Raw genomic sequence first — 24,546 nt, 5'->3', positions numbered from 1 at the left:
AAGCACTGTGATACAGAATGAATTTTGGAAGGCCCAACTTAATTTATTTTGATGAACTTTTCCTTTTCCTATGAGCAAATGCTCCAACACTGTAAATCCCAGAGATTATGGCAGCATTTTGCCCTCCAATGCCTCCTTTCAGTTCACATTTGATGAATGTCACCCAATTATTTGCTGTGAGCTCATCTGTCATGCTCAGTACAGAATTAGCTGGGTTTGTCTTTTTCCTCCTCCATCGCTAATGACTGGATCATTAATCTGTTTTTCTGGATTTCTACTTTATGTGTTCAATTGGGCTTCTGGCCAGTGAAAATGATTCCTATGGACAAATGTGTTTGCCATCAAGCACATCTGTCTTTCCTAACCTGTGTTCTTCCTTCCTCCTTCCACTCATGAGCTACTACTTTTGTTTTATACTTCCACATATTGTATCAAGACAAAGTCTCATCTAACTTATATCAGCTGGCACTTAAGAAGAGAAACATGAGAAATTTCTCTTTAAAAGCCCTCAGAGTCTGAATATGTTGGCTTATTCCCTCTCCTGACCTGTACTGAGACAGAGTGCATCAAACATACAAGAAAGCAAATACGCTCACAAGATTGCAGAGAATTAGATAAAATTTCTCACAGAATCTATTTATCTCCATAATTTCTGTGACATGTCTAGGAACACACAAAGCCATTTCTCATGTTAATGATTGGATATGATTCTTTAAGGGCAGGTTTTGCTTCTTTTTTGGTGGTTTTTTTTTTAGATTGACGTTCCTCTTAGGCAAAAACACCTGTGATATCTAAAGAGTTTTGAAGGCAAGCAGAAAGAGTTAAGAGGTCCCAGACTACAAAGACGCCCTAGATGATGTCAGGAACTGTAGATCACTGTGCATCAGGCTTCATTATCATCTTCCTGGCTGGCTGATATTGGGACTCATAATTTCCAATGTAAGGCAGGTATTGATGTAACAAACATGAAATTACTAAATCTCAGAAATGCCTCTGGGCTAAGCAAGACTCCATCTGCCTCCTGCTGCTCAAAGAACTTGCAGAAAAGTGAGCAAAAAGCTTGCAGAACCACATTTTTAACTTCTTGCTGAAAGTAAGTCATTAATAGCATGTAGTTGATGTTATTTTTAATAAACACCTCACTTGTTTTCCAAGGTGATTCCTCTGCTTGTGGAGTACCCCTCCTTTCTAGCAACATAAAATGAGCTGGTAGGACTCAAAAGTTCTGGAACATTCTATTGTAGCAGCCTCCTGGATCTGTGTTCTCCAACTCCATAGGGAGCCCTGGCATCCCTCCTCATTGCTATAACTTTAGGTTCCCTTTCTCCTTCTTGTGGGCATAAAATCCCCCAAATCAAATTGTGGATTAAAGCCCAGAAGAGTTATGACAAGTTCAGCAGGCAGGCTGCTCCACTGACACCCTTAGCAAGGGATTTTGGGGTTCTTCAGAGACAGCCCTGCCTAGGCCTTGCACAGATTTGTGAGTATGAGGATTGAAAAGTTGTGCCTCGTCTCCCAGGTCTAACCACAATTCCAGTCACAAGAGGTTCAGAAGATGAGGACGAACATGAACCTAGTGTAATGTTCTTCCTTCTTGATTGCCCACCATGGCCAGGAAAAGCAATCTTCCAGATATTTCTGTGTAGTGAGGTTCTCCACTGCCCCAGCATAAATCCCATCATGACAGGTACCATCCAGTCTGAATTATTTCCCTGTGATTTTCATTAATATCATGCCTTCTGCACAGTCATTGGACAATACGCAAATACCAGAGCATGCTGTGCGGTTTCTGTGCACAAAGCACCCTCAAGTTGCCCGGTAAATTCAGCAGGCTTGGAAAACATGACACTCTTTAGAGCATCTCATCCATCACAGAAAATTTGCTATGACAAAGGAGCATTTATTATACTGGCCCAGTCCCTGTTCACCTCCCTCTCCCCTCAGAGCAAAGGTGACACAGCTAAAGGACAGAGTAATCCTGAGTGAAAGTATTGCATTTGTTTTAAAAGCAGCTCCTGCCGAAAATGTGCCACAGTTACACCAAAACACAAGCCACATCAGAGCTGCAGATGCACATTACCCACACAGAAACCAACTTGAGAAGAGCATAATTGTACACATTAAATCTCTCTTTGATTTCAGAGGAAACATATGAGTTTGCCAAGGCAATACTTTACATCTTCAGCTGATCAATCAGACAACGTGAGGGGAGGGGAGAGAGTGATAAAAGAAAGTACAGCACAAAAAGCCCTAGAAAGGAAATCAATAAAAAATAAATAAATAAATAAAGGAAAATGTTAATAGGGTTTTTTATCAAGAGATGTTTAGGCTCAAGTTCCAAATGTGATATTTGGCACAGAAAAGACAAAACTGTGCTAGAAATGGATGAAAAGCACCCAGCAGTGAATAGGAAAGTAGCTAACTACTTATTGCCTGTCTTGCTTTAAGAAGAGCTTTTAACTAGCATGTAGGATGCACTTTCTTTCATCTCTATGGATTAATTTCCCCCACTGGAGTGCTGTCCAGCATTTTAAATAGGAGGGAGAGGAGATCAGCTGTAGCAGGCATTATTCACCAGTAAAACAGGTGTAATCGTGTTCATCATTTAAACGTCTTCATCCTATTAGTTTCATAATAAGCTTTTAATGATTCCTTCAATAAAAGACTCACAGACCAACCCCTACAAGCTGGAGAGTGCTCCATTGTCCCGCCAAACCGTTTTCTCTACCATCGATCGCAAAGATAAAAATCAATCGTAGCTAAGCAGGGTGAAGTTAAAAATAAATTGCATGGATTGATTTCTGTTAAGACCTTTGGCTCCCAGTTAATGGAGGAAAAAATGGAGGAAAGAAATTTATATTTGAACATGGTGTATTTAGTTTCTATGAAAATAAAGAGAAGGCTCTACACTGGGAAATAAATGTTTAAGTTCTCCCCTCTATCCTGTTTCACTGCCAAGAAGTCTCATGTTAATAAAAAAAAATTAAATAAAAACCCCTTTATTCCTGGGGAAATTTAGCACTTATTCTTATTTAAGTTTTTAAATTGATAACTTGATAACTGAGGTCAGGATTCCCTATGAATTAGCATAAGCTCAGCTGTGGCTGTTGGTTGAAGTCTTCTCACCTGATAAATGACTTCAATTCAGCAAATATGCTCATTTAGCCTATCCTTAAATACTCAATAAACTTGAAAAATACACTCATGTCCTACTAAACATAAGCACTTCCAAGTGTTCCTAAACAATCATAGTTACAACCAGTAATATTATTAAACTACTTCTCTGAGCTGAGCTTAAATATAGATAGCTTCTAGAACCAGGAAATTTTTTCCCCCTCTATAACACCCCAAAGAGAAATGTCCCCCCCACCTGGATTCTAATGTTATAAAAAAATTTTTTTTTTTTTTTTTTTTAACTGAGGCTAGGGGAAAAAAAATGTTACCATAACTATATCCATCCTGATAAAACCAGAATTTCATTCAGATATAAAGAAAGTCTGTAAGTGCCATTTTGCATTAAATTACTTCAGCTGAAATATTTGTACATACTCTGATGAGACATCAGGCATCCAAAAAAGGAAATATTATCCATAGGTTTTGTAAGAAGTTATCAGTGATTGTGGATGAATACTGACATCTGCACATGTTTTAAGGAGACTTTTCTGATGTAAAAGAAGACTGAATTGGTTCAACAGATTTTGGCAGAAGTGTTTGCTTCTGTGAGCCAAAGGAGTTATTCAGATGGGCACTGTTAAGACTCCTACTCAGCTGCACCACACAACAACCTCTGGAGAAATTCTGTGTTTTTTCTTTCTCACTCAAGCCAGTGAACAGGCTGAGGTGCTGCCCTGCTGTACAACTCCCTGAATTAGGCAGAAATCTTCTAAGTTCAGAATTACTTCAGAAGGTGGTGAAGAGCCAGATAGAAGACCAGTATCAAAGAAGAGGATTTTGACTTAAACTTTTCACTTTCCACATGTAATTCCTACAGTTCCTACAAGAACTGCAGCTGCTTCTACACTGTTGCATGAGCAAGATGTGAGTAACCATATCTCTTGCTCTAAATGGCAACACCACAGACCCCATCACATTCAGGAGGATTTTAAACCACAGCCAAGACCCTCTCTCTCTTCCCAGCTGCCCTCACACTCCTTTCTAGCTTCATCACATCAACCTCAAAACAAAGGGCCACCAAGAGAGCAACTTAGCTTTTTGAACATGGAACCTTCGTATGTCCCAGGACAACCTGAAGGAATATGGAGTCAAGAGGAAGATGTGCAGTTCCCAGGAGACTGAATCACAAATGAAATGGCAAAGAAAGAAGACAAGAAAGGTTCCCAGGAGGAGAAGTAGCAGCAGGGGCCAGGTGAGAGACAAGACACTCTTGTGTTTCAGCCTGCAGCTAAACACCTTGATAAATTATGCCATAAGATGGAAAGGAGAAGTGGTACCCATGTTCCCACTCTTTAAAGGCCTTGGAAAATGATAAGGTACTGCCTCTCAGCATGCCTTTCTGGTTAGTGGTGCAAAGCACTCCCCATTTAAAGTGGAAATGGACCAGGATCTAAAGCCAAAGGCCAATCCTTTTCAAACAAATTTACAGGGATCATTCCTTGTCCTTATGAGACCACCAGTCAAAGAGAAATCAGACAGGGCCCATCTCCAAAGGCATTTGTTTGGCCTGCATCACCCCCAAACCCAAACCAGGTATCAGCTGCTAAATCTGAGGAGTCTTCTATACCCAGTAGCATTTACTGGTATGGAAAGCACTGAAAGTCTGAGCTACAAATCAGATCAACTTCAGCTGCTCTCTGCTGGGATAGCAGAGTCTGCAGCATCCTGGAAAAAAATAAAGACATAAAAACAACCAAGACAGGTATTGATCACCCATCCACACATCTCTGCACTGACTTACAGCCAACTCAAATCAAAAAGGCCAACGTAACCCTGAGGGTCTCCAAATGCTGACAGAGACAGAAGCATAAGAGAGGAATACGGACAGTGATAACTGCATGCTGGACTAGACTGGTATGATCTCTGGGGGGAAAGCCACCCACCGAAGGGCTTACACAACACAGCAAGATTTATAGGGGGAGGGAAATATGAGACCCACCTCTACAGCTGGGGAAAAAAAAGAAAGAACAATTTTCAGAGACCAAATCCTTCCTCAAGTCCCTTAGGATCTTGTGAGTATGCCCAAAATCTTACCTGTCCCTTTCCTAACTCTATCAGTTCCTACTCATAAAAAACAGTGCATCTCCCTGTAAACTTTGTCCCACTGATGTCCTTAGGTCACCAGCACTATAACAGTAGTAGTGCCAGCAGGCTTCATGTCACACATTCTGAAGAGTTTCATCACTGTTTGTCCCTCTCCTGATACCTAGGCTTCTGTGTGAAAACAGTCCTCACACAGGTCTGCACTGGGAATGTCATCACTCTCCAATAGTGGCCAGGCTCACCCAGGGTGGGACTCTGGCCACCCAGAAAAACCACGGAGCCATTGCACCCGAGATGCTTGCACATAACCTTTGGGCAACCAGCAACAGCTACTTTAACTTGGCAATACTTAGCTGTCTATGGCACCTACAGGTCTGCCCACAAGAATGCTGCTCTCTGCAAAAAGCACTGTCCCAGAGCAAAGCTGATTCCCAGCAAATGCACAGATTCATACCCCCAGGACTTCTCAGACCACCACAAACAAGCAATAGTGTACTGGGACTTATGTGGCCCAGACTCTCCTCACTGCCTGCAGTAAGTGGTGACATTTGCTCGTGCTTTCCTGCATTTTTAGTGGGAAATTTTGATCTGTTGACAAGGAAACATACACAAATTATTCCTCCTCTTCTCTTTAAAAAACCAAGTAGCATTGATATTATTTTTTTACTTAAAGGAAAATAAAAAAGGTGTTCTCCAAACAATGCTGTCTCAGTCAAAATAGAATTTCCTGAAAAATAGTCACCATTTTAATTAAAGCCTATTTAATTTTCAACACTTTTCAGCAACCTGAGCAATTCCACTAGAAATAATGATACAAGACCTGCCTGAAAAATACCTTCCCCAGAATTCCCTCTGTAATTTATTTTTTAACATATTAATTCTCCAAAGTATCAGTAGTCTATACTCAGACATAAACCAAAAGACTATCTATCCCTGAACCCTGTGTCTTATAATGTAGGCTCTGCACATGAAAATACTGCAGCATTTCAGGTAATTGTCAGGAACCAAATCTTCTAGGCAGTTGCAGGTTATGTCTGCACCTGAGTTTGGAAAGTGATACTGAATGAGTACTCACTAGAGCACAGTTATGTAATTGAACACCACTGACACAGATATTAAATGGCAAATTTTATCATCAAATTAGCTCCTTTTTGGCTATAGTAAATAAGTCCAGATATGTTCCAAGGTTTTATCACAAATAAACGACCTTTTTTGCAAGTTGTATGAATTTTAAGTATTAATCATGAAAGAAGATGATGATATTGACTCCTGGTTACACCAGAGCATACTGTGAACTGAATGAAAACTTACACATGCAAGAGAGGGTAAGATTTCCTCTTAAAGTATCAATTTATGCAGGATTATCCAATCCAATCTTAGTGGCATGCTAGGCATCCTTAAATAACTATTGATCAATCGAACAGAAAGTCAGCCAATAAATTCAGAGTGATGTCCTACTGTTTTATTCATTAGAATTCCTCCTACTCTCTCTCAGTAACTATTTCTTTCTTCCTTCCACATTACCTTTTACATCTTTCCTCATGAGCTATGTTATTTATCTCTTTTGCCTGGTAACCAGTGCCAGTCTTTTAAAACTCTCTTCAACAGAGAAGAAATTTTCAAGCATAAGACAATTCTCATTTTCTTTCTTCGTACTGTAATTCTGCAAGATCCTTTCAGAAGTGCTGCACAACAGGAATCATTGATTTATAATGGCATTATCATATCTTCTGTGTTCTTCTTTCCCCTAACCATTATGGATCACTGTATCACGTTTGCTTCAAGTGCACAGTTACACAGGTTAATGTTTCCCAGCAATCTTACACTACAGGCCTGTTCATCAACTTGGTTAAAATGGATATTCACTAGTAAATAACTGTATGCAGACAATCTGAAACATCGATAGCAATAGCTGGAGTTCATCCTCCCTAACTTTAGCTGTCACAAAATTCGGGGTCTTCACTAAGCTCTACTTTGGTTCCTTCTAATATTAAAGAGAAAGGCATATTCAAAGAGAAACCTATCTCATGCTGAAATAGGTGAAATAGGAGATAAATTGACCCTGAAAGTTTTGATCTCTCCACTCACTTTAGAGGAGCACTGACTACAGATTTAGACTAAAAAATCTGCTGGTTTAATGACAAAAGTTAAAAGAAACAAGTTCCTTTCTCCACTCCAAGACATTAATTCTGATTTGTTCCAGAACAGACATATCAGAACTCATGCACCAACTCTTTATGCAGCTATTAAACCTCACCAGGTTCTTAACATTTAATTTGATATTTATTTATTCATTTCTGTCTAATATTTAAAAATCTAAAGACCTGGCTCCCACACTTCTGTCCAAGATTATCCAGACTGAACAATACGTGCGAGACACTGCAAACAGTCAGTCTGACACATCCTATAATAGGTAGCAACATCACAAGGTTTGTGAGACTAATAACATCCAGGACATATCAGCACTCCTACATATGTACCAAGCTAACACTCTGCATAGTCCATTGACCATGTGCTGGACACGGTGGATTTAGCACACCTTCAGCTCAGAGTGTGCTGTGAATCTGAAGTGCCTGCGTGTCACTCCAGCACTGCATGGACTCAATCCCTGCCCAGCGTCTGCAGCCACTTACAACTGGCTGCTGGACAGGCAGAAACCCTGCCAGTGTGATACAAAAAGCAGGGAAAGGGATAGACAGCCTGGGAATGGAGAGTCTCCTGCCCAAAGCAGAAGCAACGTTCTGTGTGTATATTTAACAGCTTTTTGAAGCATGGGGATGTGATTTTCAAGTCAAACACCCATTAAGCTATAATAAAACCTTGCTAAGAATAGTCAAGGCACTTGAGTATTACATATACGTACATGCATGTGTTTGTATACACACACACACACTTTTTTTTAACTTGAAGCATTTAGCAGCTAATAGCCTGAGCTGCTCACTGCTGATTTGAGGCAGAGGAACACACGCATCAGGCCCATGTCCTTGCTGTGAGATCAAGAGTCTAAACAGAGTGGCCTTGTTTTAACACAAGTGAGAGCTGTAGAGTCAGAAATGTCTGTAAGGCCTCATGCTTAAAGAATTGGATGTTCCACAACACCTTTAGCCACAGACATAAACCACCACATTAAGAGAGTTTCTCTTAAAATACCCCTTGGAGAGCAGAGCATTTATCGATCAGAAAGCCGTTGCCTGTAGTCAAATCATGACTTACTAAGTTGCAAAAACTGCATTCACAGTGTTTCCTAGCAGTGGGTGTCCCCCATGCCAAAGGAAGCAGTAGCAGGCTGGGTTTCATGGGGGATTGAGGGGAGCTGTAGCTCCCATGGCAGTAGGTCATCTCCAGAGCATCAGACTCCCCCACTCCCAGAATTCTGCCAATGTTACTCAAATGCATGCAGTTTTCATACTCCCACATGTATGTCCTCCCAGGCCATAGGGATCCAGTCCTCCACCTAATCCCAGCACAGAATTATCAGTCTTCCCATTTATAAGAAAGTTTTACAATAAACAGAGCAAAACTTTCTCATAATTCGGATACAGTCAAGAAAAATGCTCCCTAAAGGGAATAAAATAGGAACTTACTGTGACCCAGTCTCACTCAAAAAGGGAAGTGTGTGTTTTTTGTACCACCTGAATCCAATCCTCATCTCATTTTGTTCCCCCTGCTTCAGCACTGGTGACAAGCAGTTAACATCACCATGTCTGTAATCTCTGTGTCTCCTGAGCTTCCCACGATCTGGAATCACCACAGCCTGGCTCTCAGTTTTTAACCAAATGGCACATCTTCAGGAAGTGTTCTTCCAGACTGTACTATTCATTCTCAGTCTTCCACAGACACAAAATTTTGAGAGATGGCCCTGTTCCATCCAGCCCATGTATTCTCAAAAAATCTCAAAAACATGTAGTTTCTCATTCGATTTCTGTCACTTTCTCCTCATCTCCAAAATCATCACCAACTGACAAATTTACAGCCATCTTTCACTTTGAAGTTGCCCTGTAACATCTTTTCTCAATCTTTCTGCTCTTTTACCTCCTACTGCAAATTTTGGTTCACTCTGTTAGCATTACTTGACTGTCAAATCAGCATAAACCTTTCCAGTTGTTAAAACAATCATTCACACCTTTCCTTTGTTCTTCTCTGTTCTCCCCAACTCATTTTTAGCTCCTTTGTATTTTACAAGTAGCCACACAGTTGTGAAATCCATGGACCCTTAATGAACAAACTTTAAAAATATGTAAGATTCAAGACATGTGATGAGCAGAGAGATCAAGTGCTTTGTGTCAGACTGCAGAGCCAACGGGATGGACTCCCAGCTTTTATGAACTGTGGTTCCATGTGCTTATCCTAAGACTATGCCTCCTCCCTTGCACAGAAAAAATTCCTTGTGCAGGCAGAATTCATGTCCCTGTTGTACAAAGGCAACGTACCTGGATGAAGATGTATTCATCCTGCACAACGAGGGAGCTGACATCAATGGAGCGCGAGAAGGGCCCACTCCTTTTGGTCTCGGAGCACTCCTGGATCCGACAGGTCAAATAGTGGGTGTCTGCAATGGGAGAACATGGACACATGAGTTCCCAGGTAGGAGCCACTTGGCTGTAAACACCATCAGCAGCTCAAAAGAAGTTCTCATCTCCAACTAGGAAGATGTTATTTCATGATCTGCCTCCAGCCTTTGACACTGTAACTGCTCTCTGAAGTTAGGAATTCATCACACTTCGACACTTTGCCATTCCCTTCCCTATTGTGCAGACATCCCTCAGGAGACTGAAGCTCAAACCATAAATGAAGGGTACCAACCATAAGTGCATCAGAAAGCTGATAATGAAACCATATAGAGCAGAAGAAGCCACCCAGGTAGAAATTACCAACTCCAATACCCTTCCAGAAATCATATCCCAGTCTTCCCTCTGAAACATCCTAGCCTTGTTGACTGATTTTAACTGTGGTAGTAAAACACAAAAAAAAGCAAAAAAGCCCAAACCAACACTATTATTTAACTTATTTTGCTGTGAAAATGACAAGCATCTCCCAAAATTAAATCTTTATAGCCAGCATAGGCTAGGAATGAAAATGCCATGGACATGAAATAGCTGAAGAGTCCCAACAGCAGTTACATGCACTGCAAGAAGCATCAAATGCTTCTGACTAGAGAGAAGATGAGAAGAGCATCACACTAATGAGATCTTGTCAGGCCTTGGTGTTGCTTGAGAGGAGGAACAGGACTGGGAGAAGAACATGAAGACAACAGAAGGAAAAGGCAGACATACAGAAACTTAGAATAAGAGAGACGTGCTCACTTCCAGCAAGTTGAGAAGGGTTATAGGGGGTTAAGCATTATTTCACTCAGGCTAAGAAAGGGCCTCATGAAACAGAACAATGAAGGTACTGTGTTTCTGGATGTGTGTAATCTAAATATGCCATCTCTGCTTTTCAACTGCTCTTCTGAAAACTGTAAATCAGGGAGAAAATGAAAATACTACTAGGATGACAGCTGGAGTGATAAAAAGGGTCATATCTTTTGCAGTGTGGCACTTCTACAGGCTTCCCAGATTCAAATGCTTCTTTGCTTTTCTACAAAGGGTTAGGACAGACCATCAATGAAGTTAATAAGGGCTGGGGTGAGCCTGGTGCAGTGATTTTAGATCACAACAGAACCTTCTAACATGGATCTTGTCAAATTGAGCCCAAAATGATAAAAGAGAAGTTTAAAAAGACAGTCACTATCCCAGCAAAGCTGCTTACAGGATTCTCCATCCCAAAAGAATCTGCCTTGTCCTTAGTCTGTGTCCTTCCAGTGACAGCAAAATGTGGGGCAGCGGAAAGCTCTGGAGGAGCACAATTGAAATCCTCCAAGATTCAGCCAGCTGCCTTCCCAGATGCTAAAACAAGATTCACAGATTGGTAGTTTCCTCTTTTATAGTCTTGTCTCACCAACACTCTTAAAAATGCAAAAAGAATGCAAGTCAGAGGCATTAATAATTAGACTAATAATTTCTAAAATATTTTGTCTAAAAACTTCACAAACTACAACCAAGCTTTAATCTGATAAAGGTCCATGCCCAACCACCCAGTGACTGAAGGCCCCTGTTTAAAGGCTGCAGACCTGGTTCTGGGTTGATGCTCCAGGGATTCCAGGTTAATAAGGGCTACCTGGCTGAGTCAGAGCAGTCACACAGGTCTGGTGCAGTAATGAAATCACAGTCCCACTGAGGATGCTAAAGCAGCAGAAAATGTTGCTGGTGCCAGCTCAGAGTGGTGATTAAAGTGCATGGTGAAGAACACCTGACCTGGAGACAGTGCCAAATAACCAGAGTATTGGAGCTGTGCTTTCTCCCAGAATTAAATACCACCACCAGCAGCAGAGAGGTCAGACTTTCAGCTGGCATAAATTAAAGTTCTTCATCAATTGATATACACACACTTGGCCCAGAGCTGCTATTTAGCTCCTCAGTGTGGAACCTAGGACAACCTTGCAGTGGATAAAAGCAACTGCTCAGAAAACAAGATGGTCTTATGTGCTGCCATGCTATCCAAAGAGATCAACAGCAGTGACTTGCTCTTTAAGGTAGCTCTAAAATTAGGCAGAACAAGGAGGAGAGGTCAGGAGTTGTATTTTTAGAAGCTCATTCCCTCTAGTACGTTCTCCCACACAGTCGCCTGGATATTCTTATCCTTCCAAAAAGGGAATAATTTGCTGCTGCTGAGTGACAGAATGGGAAGAGGAATAAAAACCTGTCACAAATAAACGCAGATAAATCACAAGTGTTGACATGACAACGAGCTTCCTGCCTATCAGGAAATGTGTCATTTTGAGTGTCTTACACCAGCAATCAAATATACTCAAAGAATGGCACCTGATTAATATTCACAAGGAGATGGTGGTAGAGAAGGGGGGTAGCTCACTACCCATTTTCCATTTAGTCTCTTATTTATTTGTTTTCATATACTTTAAAATACAAACCTATTAAAAAAAAAAAAAAAAACAGACACAAATAAAATATCTTTAAACCTGTCTGCTTTAGGATACCAGATAAAGTTAAGTCTTGCTTTTTTCCCACTTCCCCAAAGAAAATAAAAAATAATTCCCTTTAAAATACGTTTAAAAATCCAGTAAAAAGTGCAGCAGCACCCAGTTCAGTTCCCACTTGTGTGCAACTCAAAGTGAGAAACAATCTCAAGTCCCTGCTCAAGCTTCTTAAAGGGTGCCATTCACAGGGCACATCTTCTCAACATAGAAAGTACAGGGTCTCTCAACAAAAGTCTCAATTTAAGAGAGAAGAGACCATCCTAACTTCCAAGCTAATATCTCCCTCTCCTCCAAAATGAGGTAATTTTGCACCCCCCTTTTGCACAGCCACAAGGTAAAAGGACATCCACCTACAGAGGCAGGTGACATGAGACTAAGCCATGCCTCCAAAGCCTTGCATACCTACCACTGAGAGGTGTATTTCTTAAGGGAGGTTGTTTCTATCTGGGGATTCCTTCCAATTTATACATTGTCCTATACAACACCAGAATTAAAGGGTGTTTTGGTTTTCAGGGTTTTTTTCGCCAGTGGATTTTTTGTTACTTTTGGGATTTTTATTATATGCCACTGCAAAAGGAGTTGAGAAGAGCTCCCTACTTCCCAGAGAGCATTAAAAACTTCTCATGCTTCTAACCAACATCCAGCCACTTTCTCAGCTCATCTGTGAATGTGGCAATATGGACATCGAGCAGCCTGGAGGGCTTGCTGTAGCTCAAATCCCAGCATCCATGCCTCCGCACAAACCCTCCCCACCTCACTTAGGATTAGGGAATGGCTTTCACAGATGTGCAGCCATTTTCCAGTTGAGGAGCTTGAACCGCCTCCTCATTGCTATTTAACACAGTCTTCCATCTTGAGATTCTGGAATGTATTTTTACCCTTTTTGAAGTGACAAAAAGGAAACAATTTCTTGAAACTGGAAGGGACAAACTGGTGAGATAAGCCGAGCTACCAAGTCTCATCTATTCCTGCCAGCCATGCCAGCTTTGGCAGGAAGCAGGAGCACAAGAGGCTCTCTCCCCAAAGACGTGGGTCCCTGAAGGGAGGCAGTGAGACAGTCAAACCTGTTGTGTCACTGTGCTGAAGGCTGCAAAGGGCCAACCTGTGAGCAGGTCACTGTGAGTTACAGAGACACAGGACAGCAATTCCTGCTCCTTCCTTAATAAGGCAGCTGAAAGCGGGGATGGCTGGCCAGCATGGCTAACAGGGAGAAGGGCAGCTGATGGAAACAAGTTGCATTGGCAGATTGGCTCAGCTTAAATCAGGTCCTGGTCTCAGGCAAGATTTAAAATCGTAAAATCATGAAGGTTTCCATGGGAGGGAGAAAAAAACTCACTGGCCTCAATAATTTTTCCCCCAAAGAAAAAGACATGTAGACTCTCCAGGAATTAGTTACCCTGTTTTATCTTTCTGGTTAGCTTTTTTCCCCCCTCTTTTTCCTATAATTCAAATCCTGTTTATTGCACCGTATCTGTGAGCGGGGCAAAGATTAGCTCACCGAACATCAGAAAGTTCAATATATCCTTCCCAGGAATGCTGGTGGGTGCTTGTGTCAGTGTGTTCATAATAGTTCCCTTGCATCCAGCCCTGTCCTTGCTGCTGCCTATTACACCCTGGCAGAAGGCACAATGCCCAAGGCTCCTACATATTTTTATAATTCAAAAATGCAAGCCTCGATTATTATTCTGCTACAATGACTCTGCCAAGATGTCGAAAAAATGTGAAAAACTTCATCTGCTACAAAAGATGGGAACAGCTTGAGATAAGATAGGCACTAGAATTATCAGCATCTTGCAGTATTTAAGGAGACTAGACATGGGGCAGATGGGTTTTTCAGAGACACAACCATTTCTAATGACTGGACAGACAAAACCATGTGGCAAGATGTCTTGAAGGACAGACACCACGAAGGTGAACAGGACTTTCAGCTCCCAGATCCATAAGCTTATTGATAGCCCTGACTCATTTATGGATGAATGAGACTCCAGCACTCCAGCATGCCCCACCACCTGCTCCCAGCTCCAGAGCATGTAAAAAAAAAAAAAAAAAAAAAAAATTAAATCATCAAATTCAGGAGTCTAATCCTAATACCATTTCCTTTCCTTCCCCTCCCTTCCCCACCGCTTTTTCTCTTTACTTTTTTTTTTTTTTTTTTAATGAAATGCATGGAGGAAAACAGAAGAAGTGGAAAGAAAAATGCCCAATCTAGAAGAATAATGTATTTTTCAAGTAGCCAGTGACATTGAAGGCATGGATTCTTCTACCTGAATTGAACTACGCAATGGGAATACTTAAATCCATGTCTGTTAATGCATCAAATAAGTGACTGGGCCACCAGACTGACCTAAAAGAGGCATTAGAGAAGCCTTTCCTTCCTTCTGCATAATACTGAGGAAAACTTCCATCAGAAACTTTCTGATCAAGAGGAAGTAACTGTGGGGCCCCGTTTTCCAGCAGGTATAAGTGCCTCAGCCATTTCACTGAGCACATGAAGGCCCAATTTGGTTACAGAACTAACTGGGAGAAAAGTTCAGCACTCCATTCCTGAGCACCCAGAGGTGTACAGTAGTGCTCTGGGGAGGCTGTCATTGCTCTGTAACCCAAACTAAGATTCTTTTAAGCTTTAAAACCTCTAATTGGAGCAACACTGTTCTTTTGTGCTGTGCTGGGCTGGGAGAGGAGTCATTTGGTACACTCCGGCAAGGCCAGCACAGCCCAGCTGGTCTGGGATGGTGTCTGCAATGGGGCTGTTTTGCTGACACCACCAGCCAAGCCTGACTTTTGGTGGAACCCTCAACACCATTAGCTGCCAATTTCAAAATGCTGAATTTATACATTAAACAAGAATGAAGAGCAAACCCCTGAGCAAACAAGACCTGAAGGAAGAGAGCTGTCTGTAAGCTGGGGATACATCTTTCAAACATTTACATCCTTGACATATCCAATATTCAAATAGCTGGGTGAGCAAGTTTAAACTTAGTTTGAAAACAGACTCCATCAGCAGTTTGTTTGCTTGCTTACTTGGTTTTTTTTTTATTTGTTTTTGACCACTTCTCCCATCATACCTGTGACAGTACACACAGCAGCAAAGGCACTGAAGATGCCTCCCTACCTTGTCCACCCACCTGTCGGCCTGTTTCGCTTTTTCCACATATTCAACAAACAGCTGTCACCCCTGAGCTTTTATTGCCTGATATTTATTCAGCTGCCATCACTAAATAGCTGTGGGAGGCCAATGAGTGATATTAGAAATCCACCACCTCAGAGAAGCCAACTTGATAGACAGGAGTTTGTTCACACATCTGGCCTACGCAGCACTTGACTAAAACAGAGAAAAGTTTTCAACCAACAAAAATGAGGTTTTTTCCCCCCAGAAATCCCCTAACTCTTCAATCCTGTGCTGGTTTTCTACACTGACCCTGCACCAAAAAGGCACACTTGTCCCACTGTTCCCATTTCCTCACACTGGAGTAAAGTTCCACAACAGAAGCAGATGCATTGCTATGCTGCAGTTCCTGTGAGAAATACCTAGAACACTTTGGAGAGAGTAAGTCAGCTTACATCTAATACCATTGTCTTTGCTGGAGATTAACTACATAGGAATCCATTGCACTGCAAATGTGACTAGATTCATTTCAGTGAGGAGTTAAGAATTTTTTTTCCTATTTCCTGCTTTAGATCCAGGCACCTTTTCAAGGCCCATAATGTTTTATTATGGAACACCTATTCATACATTATGAATATAGCAAAACTAAAAAATACTTTCAGTACAAAACAAAGGGGCACAGGGACATTCTGGCCAGAGAATAAGTCTGACTTCAGGTAATTTCTCAAATTCCCAGGTACCACCCAGCTGTTTTGAGCACCTCTGGAAGTGCACAGAGGTTCCATGGCACAGTGCTGGTAGCCCAGCTCTTTACAATTGACATAAACTACACGATACTGAAACAGCTAAATAGGGAACAGAACAGATGTCTCCTTAGCCCAACAGATTGTGCTTCTGTCCACCCTCTCCATAGACACAAGCACTGCGGCCCATGACTTTCCCCTACAGTCTCAGGATAAGAGCATCACATCAAACCCCATGACCCACATCTCCCCTACCAATTAAAATGTAAATGGGGAGGTAAAATGGGTAAAGTGAATTCTCATTCCCACTCCATTCTTGGCTCAAAGCCCAGTTTTTAGCACTGGCTGCAGGCACTCACGTCCATCAGCTGTCCGGGCTTCCATGTGCACAAGGTCAGGTTCTTTATCCAAACCAGCCACTGACCTGGGAGGACAGAGAGAGAGAGAAAGAGAAAGAAGACAGCCAGTTAGCTGAAAGGCTGCGATCAGACAGAGATGGTGAGGGAAAGCAAAACCAGTTCAAACCTACCTTGGGACACCTGGTATGTAGGTCCCCATCTTGTAACGTCTCATTTCCCTTGTGTTTCTACACAGACCACACTCAGTGGCCCTACACCAACCTTCCCAGGCACAGGAGAGTGATCCTGCCTGTCCCCTGTCCACAAGATCAAGACTACCATGACCGTCCCTGTGGTGGCAAAGAGAGCTGGTCCCAAGACCCAGTAAAATCAGAGTTCTGTTTTAATGCTGAAGGAAAACCAAGAGCACAGCAGCCTCATGCCTTCAGAAAGCAAATTAAAAGGAGGTTTTATTTGGCTGATTAGAGACACGAAAGACTAAGTTTCCTAACTTGCCCCTGATTTGCTGGGCAGTCTTACCGTTGTTTACTTCCATTTCTCCATCTTCAAAAGAAAAACAGTGAAGCACATATGGTGAATTTCTGATTTGAAAAAGGTGAGAAAGCATTCATTATTCACACCATGACCCCATGCCATCCATGGTCCTTGATAATTATGAAACAAGGCACGAGGAGTTTCTTTAATCTCACTAGCTGAAACTCAAGCACCCCAAGCCAAATCTTCCTGTGCATTGTTATTTACTCCCTAAGAATGTTTTTCAAAGCACATTAAAAAGATACCTTTCCTCCTGGAAGAGGGAAAGTCAAGCCCAGAAGAGAAATGTTATTATTAGTGTCCTGGATGATAAGAATCACTGAGAGATGAACATTTAGTCCTAGCAATGGCTAGCAGGGGAAAAAAAAATCCATAGATGTCCACGTGATTTATGGTGCTGCCTCTCCTGAGTTAACCACAGGGTTAGATTAAAAAGGGACAATGACAAAAATCAGTTTCTAATTTGGTGTGAGTTGAATTTGATACAGTAGATTGTAAATAATAGATTCCCTCCGAGCCAGCCAACGTTCAGAATTCCCCAACGTTCTGAAAACATTTTAATCACATTCTTTCGCTGTTTTCATCCTTGGGGCATCAACAGCAGAAACATTAAAAATAATAATAATAAAAAAAAAATACAGATGCTCTGATATATTTTTGTGAATCCCACAAAAAACACAGCAACTGAAGCAACGACAAACATATAAATGTGCTGGAGTTCAGCTAAGATCAGCCAGTGCTGCACATGTCAAAATAACTACATTATGACCCACTTGTGTAGGTAACTGAAACTGGCACCGCTCGTTAACGAGGGCACCACATCGATAGCAAGTCCATTCACAACACACTGAATTGTGGCCAAAAGATAGCAACACAACAGAACAAAGCAGCACGGGCAGGGCTTTCATCATTCCACTCACAGTGAGAAACAGTCTGCTCCTTAATCGCTACCATCAGTTCCAGGGTGATCCCACAAGGAAGAAAGTGCTGTCTGTTATTAGTAAGGATGCCAGAATGAGCCTGAGTTCCTGTGATCAAGCAGTTATTGGGGTCAAATCTTCCCACTACATGGACACAGTTAAAAGTGACAGTAGGATACATAGAAATTCCTTTAAATATCAGTGAAAAACATTAAAGTGTGCTGCAGTATTAGTCCCCAATGTATATAGAAAGTAGTCTTTCTAGCCCATTGTAGAAGCTTTCTGCCTTTTTCAGATGAGTATCACTAATTGCTGTAATTTCAGTCATTCAGCAAGCATCACCCTTGCCTATGACATGCCAATAGGGACTACAGGGATACTATCATATCTATTCATCACAACTTTATGAAACAGAGCGGTAATTTCAGCATTTTGAGGAAAAGGTTAGGAATACTTTAGGGACTTGCCCTGCAGCCCTTCACAACAGGTTTCCTACTTAAATTCACCCTTAAATGCACTCTTCTGGCATCCATCCTTCTGGAAGCCAGACACCAGGACTTCTACTCAGAGCTATTTGGTGTGTCCTGACACCACAATGTCAGGTGGCCTTACCTGGTCCCCTGACACCCTCTGGGTCATCCCCCCTTCGATGGAGAGGGCACTGTATCTCCCCCTGTGGCAATGGGGCAAACCTGTTCCTGGCCCAGGTAATAAGAGACATCAGTCTGTGACAATACTATTCATTCTAAAAGGGACTGTAATTAGAAGAACCTAAGCATATCCCAACAAAATCCAGAATACTCATTACCATTGTGCATTTACATACACAAGCTCTGTGGATCTACTCATAATGCCTATTAAGTGTGCACTAGGGAATGAGAGTAGTCTCCTGAAACATGTCATTCTAGCTTGAAGTTCCTTTCCAGTGCCATTTACTTGTTCCCTTAATTAGTTTTGACAAGCCTAATGGTTCTTTTCAGAATAACAATGATGACAAAAAAGGACTAGCACACAGCACACCCCTCGTATTCCTCTGTTCACCAAATAGTGCTCTGCAAGTCAAAAAGCTCACAAAGTGTTTTGCAACCCAAAATCAAGAGAGGCTCCTCTATCTGCAGGCAGATAACAAGCCTGAAAAGTGATGCACTGGTCATCCTTCCTTCGCTTATACCAATGACTGATTGCAAAACAGATCCCCAGTCAATGCTGTTTCTTCATGCCTCACCTCACATCTGTTCCCACTGGCAAAGAACAGAGCTTTGCTTTGCATTGCTCTGACTCTTGAATTCAGGTATTTTTAGTAAATGGTCTCTCATCATTTGTCTGGAGGAGCTTTACATGAAGAATGCAAAAAAGTCAGCAGTGGAAAGAGCAAGATGTAAATGCAGATCCTGAAGCACAGCTGCAAAAACACACGCACAGACTCTAAAGCTATTCCTTTATTCCTTTATCCCTTTATCCTGTTGTAATTCTCCAGCCTTGAGAATTCACTACAACAACCTCTCAGGTCTGCCAATACAGGAGCAGCAAGAAAACAAGAAGAGACACATTCATAGCCTTGTATTTTCTCACACATTATCTCTCTGAAGAACATTTGGAGGATGCACTGTTCAATATTATTTAAGCAACTGAAGCTTGTTGAGAAGAGATGTCAGCATCCCGACTTACAGAACCAAGTGTAGCCCACAGAGTGGGGTGGCTGGGTAAGGCTTTCATGGTGCTCTGGCTGACAGCTCTGTTCAGAGGCTTACAAAGACAAGAGTATTTAACACTCAGGAGCCCAAGGTCCTGACCCAGGTCACACCTCAGGCTCTGTGCACAGCTCAGCTCTGTATTCTCTATGTACAGAAATGCCAGACAGCAAAATTTAAACCAAGGTTCACAAAATGCACCCATGTGTGCTGCTGTCTTGGATGGCCATAGGGAGTAAAAAAAGGCACCCTCACTGTGAGGAATGGAGCTAAATCAACATCCTCCACCATCCCTGCTCATTAATCACCCCTCACATGAGAAAATGCTGAGAGGATGCAAGCAGTAGTGACAGGAAAGGTCAGTTTTTCCTGCTGACACATTCCCCAACTTGCTGTAAAAGCAGTTTTCAAAATGTGGAGCCTGCAGCCAGAATTGCAGCAGGCATAGGATAATTTTCCAATTAAGAATTCAAACAACCTCTGAATTCCATTAAAAGGAAGCAATTGTTACTTTTTTTCTATCTTCGGCTGCTGCTTTTCCTTTCTGTTCTCATGGTAGCTCTTGATTTTTATGAGATCTTTCCTCCCTTCAGAAGAAGACTGTGTGTTCTTTAAAGTTGAAGGATGGACATGATCCTGGCAAGATCCTTATCTCTATCCTGAGGGAAGAGCATTGTGCATGGATGTACATTTACTAGGCCACTCAGCTAATATTTCATCTCTGACTGGGAGGGAGAGCCAGTGAGAAGGGCAGGGAAAACACAATATTCTGCACTGTAACTATTCCTGAAATGTTTTCCTATAAGATGCTGTATACTTCAAAATAAAAAAATGCCAACACATGCAAAGGAATGAAAAAAGAAAAAAAGAGACTCTCCTGGTTACCTGCCTACTTCACACCCCAGCTCACTTTTTCTACCAACTCTAATGCCTTTCCACGGAATAAACAATTTTTGCATTTTTTTCTACCCATTTTGCAGATGCCAGCCATTTAAAGGTGAAAAGGAGCATTGAGATCTGGCTCCCCTAGCATCTTAAATCAAAACAGCTGAGCAATTCCACTTGCCTGCTGTTGATCCTTCCTCCCTAAACCATCAATTGAGAGTAAGAGATGCTCTATTGCTCTATCTCCTGGACCCAATAGTTTGGGAGGTTTGAGTGAGTATCACTGAATGTGAGCACCATTTGTGTTAGGGGTTTACAACAAAGTAAAAGCAAAAATTCAGGTCACAGGAGTCAGCCTTCCAAACTTGATCTGGAACCTGCTGGACTGAGCTTTTTGCCAGGGGTGTGTCTGGTTTCTGACCAGTCAAAGTGGCGTTCACCAGCTTTGAAAACAAAATCAAAATGTTTACAACAAACATCCCAAGATGCTGACTTGAAAACTCATTTTTGCAGGTTAAGATGTCAGACTGAAGGCAATTGCCAGTGTGCATGTAAAGAGACAGAGGAAACAGATGGATACTACCTAGCAGGATGTTGTGCAGTAAATAAGGGCTAGAAACAGCAAGGAACAAGGCACATTTATTGTGCAATAATATGCAAGGGGGGAAAAACTCATCCTCTTGCTGCAGGCAACTGCAGTTAAATTAGTGGATTAGTGGATTGGATTAGCCAATTAGTCTGCTGTAATTTTAATTCCATCCTGCTCCAGAAGTGAATAAACACTTTTGTGTGGTACCAGGCAAGCAGTGCATGGAACTAACTCACCCAAGCAACACAAGGGCCATGCCTGTATGGGCATTTGGAAGCAGAAACTAATCCATTCACTTCCCACTCAACTGACCTGGAGTTTTCCACGTGGCACCCTTGCTAAATGACACATACCCTTGCAACAGGCTTCTCCTCTATCTGGTACTGCATCACATTTGTCTGGGTATCAGTAACTGCAGCTGGCTTCAGGTGGTCAAGGCGATTCACGTATTAATTGGTCTAAAATCAGCTCCATCAGACATTGACTCTGGGCACGTAGCAGCCCACTGCACACAACCTGTACACAACCCTGGGCCAACCACCCACTGTAAACTACCATAGTTAAGAACTAGGCAAATGTTGAACTGTTGGGGGAAAGAATGTGTTTATTAAACACATAAAACACTGTATCATTCTCTGCGGCTGAGCCAGGGGAGACACTGCTGGATGTGTTAGGATGTGATGAGGTCTCTGAAGAGTTATGGGCAAAACCTCCTTGCACAGCATATTTCAAATGAAGCTAGGGAAAAAAGCTGGGCAGGAAGATACTGTAAGGAACTGTCTTAGCCAGGTCCCTGGAGCTTTCTACATCTTTTCCAGTGCTAATTTCCGTGACGCTACAGTTCTGGACATCGGCAGAAGTAATTGTTGTGAGACTTAGCTTGCAAGATAAGGGAAAAAAAATTGCCAAGTTTTTATTCTCAGCTAATTTCTTTTCAGCAAAGCCAATCCTGTTTTAAAAGGTCCCAGTGAATTTTAAGGAGGTTTTCTGCCTGGTATCTCAAAGAAAACAAAGCTTAAGGTGTTCATGGCATGTGCATGTGTTTCCGCATGTACATACATGCATCTGCCTCCCTGCTCCTCATCCCCACTAATACCCCATGTCTAAAGCTGCACCTTCCCTGTAAACTCAGTGGATCACAGGCCCTGAACTACAAAGTTGCTACACACAGTTCTTTCATGGATACAGCAGACCAAGAATGGGAAAATCAATCCTCTCCTTGAGGGGAAAATTGACAGTTAGGCTCAACCATGTCAACCACCACCAGAGAATCCATGCAAGGAGCAGCCTCTGCTGCACACAGAAGTATCTCTTTCTCTTCTCAGTACATAAAAGAAAGTGACCCCTTATATCACAGAAATTAACAGGGAATACCTTTAAAGTATATTTAGCAACAGAAAAATTGTTGTTGCCTAATATTTTTTCTTTTCCCTTTATGCTAACACCAAAACCTATACACAAATATGTGTTCTCATCCAGTTAATAAGTCTTAGTCCTTTAAAGTCCTCTGGCATTTTTCCCAACCTATACCATAACCCCCACCAAATATAACTACATTTTTGTGAAATATACTCCAAAAATAGTGTGGGTAGAAGGCCAAAGATCCTTATTCACAGCCCTGTCAAGATTTCAAAAGCCCAGCAACACAGACAGGGCATGTGTTGGCATCTTAATTTCTCAGTGGTGCCCCTGAAATTGCTCCTTACGGGGACTGAGGCTCATGCAGGCAGTGTCAGCCATGCCAAGCCAGCCCTGGTTGCTGGTTGCTCCCAGGTGCAGCCACAGTCCTGATGCTGAGGAGATGAACATGCTGCTCCCATGCAGCTGCTGCTCCTGACTCATTGGAGTACAGCTGATCCAGGCTATGCAGGGGTACTCCTGAGGGCTTATCCTAATAGAATAAGAAGCCCTTTTTTTTTTTGCCAAGTCCTAGCAGTACCAGCATCAGGATATGTTGGAAATAATGAAGCACCAGCTCATCAAGTTAAGATGTTACTGTCCTGAAGACATCTCAAAGCCTGAGTGCACGACACACCATCAGCTCTCTATCCCATAGACATCCAACACCAACAGTGCTGCTTTGGAGAGGGCATTTCTAGAGAGGAGAGAAGGGATTTACCTGGGGTTTAGAGGTCTGCAGATTTTATGGTGGACAAGTTTTAAGCACATTCCAACATAAGGGTTTGATTCTGTTTTGCCTTCTACTGGAAGGGACACTTTTTTGCAGGACACTTTTAATATTCTAAATTTCAAGTCCCTTTAGGGAAAAAAATAAAATATATTTTTGGATTTTTTCATTTTCTTAAAATTAGTTCAGTGCCTACTGTATTATAAAGAGCAGTTAATGTTTTCCCAGTGCTTGGCTACCCTCCTTTGAAAGTCATGTACATGGGGAATTGCTATAGATTATTGCTTTGCTTTTTCATGAAACATGAATCAGCGCTGTTTGGGATCACTTTAGAAAAGCAAAGTACATGCTCAAAGATCCTTCAGCTAAGCCTGGCAGTCCTGTAGCTGAAGATTTCACTGGAGTTACTTCTCTCCCTCAAAGGAAACGTTTGTAAGACTTGTAATATTCCTCTGGGTTTGTTTCCTAGCAGAAGTATCTTAAACCTGACCCATTCAAGAGATGTTTTACACCAAAATAAAGATTATCAGTTCACTGTGTGTTTAATTGCCCTCATTTGTACAAACATTTTCCAATTGTAAATATGACATGCCCAAAATGCTGAGGCTCAGTGATTCAGCTATTAACAGAGGCTGAGGCAGAATAAAGAGCTTCTGAAAAGCTTCAGAGCGAGAGCATCATTTAATAAATGAATGCAGCAGTAGATGGATAAAAATAAAACTTAAATTGTCCAAAGAGGGGATGCCAGTATGAAACTTGGCACAGACAAGATGTATAGGATTTGCTGATGAGCCCCACATGCCTATAAGCATTGTACATTGTATTAATTAAGGAAGAATGAGTCTCTGCATTCCTTGTTGCAGGATATTGTGAAGAATCACCCTGGGATAACATGTAACATTCTGGAAATGAATTTGTGGTTCATTTCATGCATTTTGGCGAAAAACAATATGAAAAAATAGATTTGTGTCACAAACCTTTTGTGACAGTTGTTTCTCTGCATTTCAGACACTAACCTGAAGAGAACAAATGGCTTATTTCATTCGACTTTTAGCCATCAGCCAGGAAAGAAAGAGAGAAAGAAAGGAATGAAGAAGGAGGATAAGGAGGAGAAACACGGAGCAGAATAAAATACTCTGTTCTGGACCAGCAAGCATAAATGCATCATCGTGTCTCCTTGCCCCCAAAAAATCACACTCAATTAGCTGCTGAGAGTGAGATGCTCATTTGTCCCAACACCACAAGAGGAAAAGACAAAGAAGCAGGAAACAAAAGGGATTCTGGCAGCAGACAGATATGCAAAGACAGGCTCTGTCTGTAGAAACAGCAAGTCTGTGTGGC

General features: G+C 41.8%; 1 protein-coding gene across 1 annotated transcript in view; it reads right to left on the bottom strand.

The window, feature by feature from the left end:
• SORCS3 (sortilin related VPS10 domain containing receptor 3) overlaps positions 1–24,546 on the bottom strand; it is a gene marked incomplete at its 5' end in the record, with an annotated part of 274,330 nt that overhangs the window by 66,399 nt on the left and 183,385 nt on the right. The window contains 2 exons of the mRNA XM_082285707.1: positions 9,648–9,766; positions 16,459–16,523. Coding sequence (XP_082141833.1) covers positions 9,648–9,766; positions 16,459–16,523 — 184 coding nt within the window. The remainder of the gene's footprint in view (positions 1–9,647; positions 9,767–16,458; positions 16,524–24,546) is intronic.

The sequence above is a fragment of the Coloeus monedula genome (genome assembly GCF_965178545.1).
Source record: "Coloeus monedula genome assembly, chromosome: 8".
Lineage (NCBI taxonomy): Eukaryota > Metazoa > Chordata > Aves > Passeriformes > Corvidae > Coloeus > Coloeus monedula.
The sequence above is the reverse complement of the archived record's forward strand: the minus strand, read 5'-3'. Positions and strand labels throughout refer to the sequence as shown.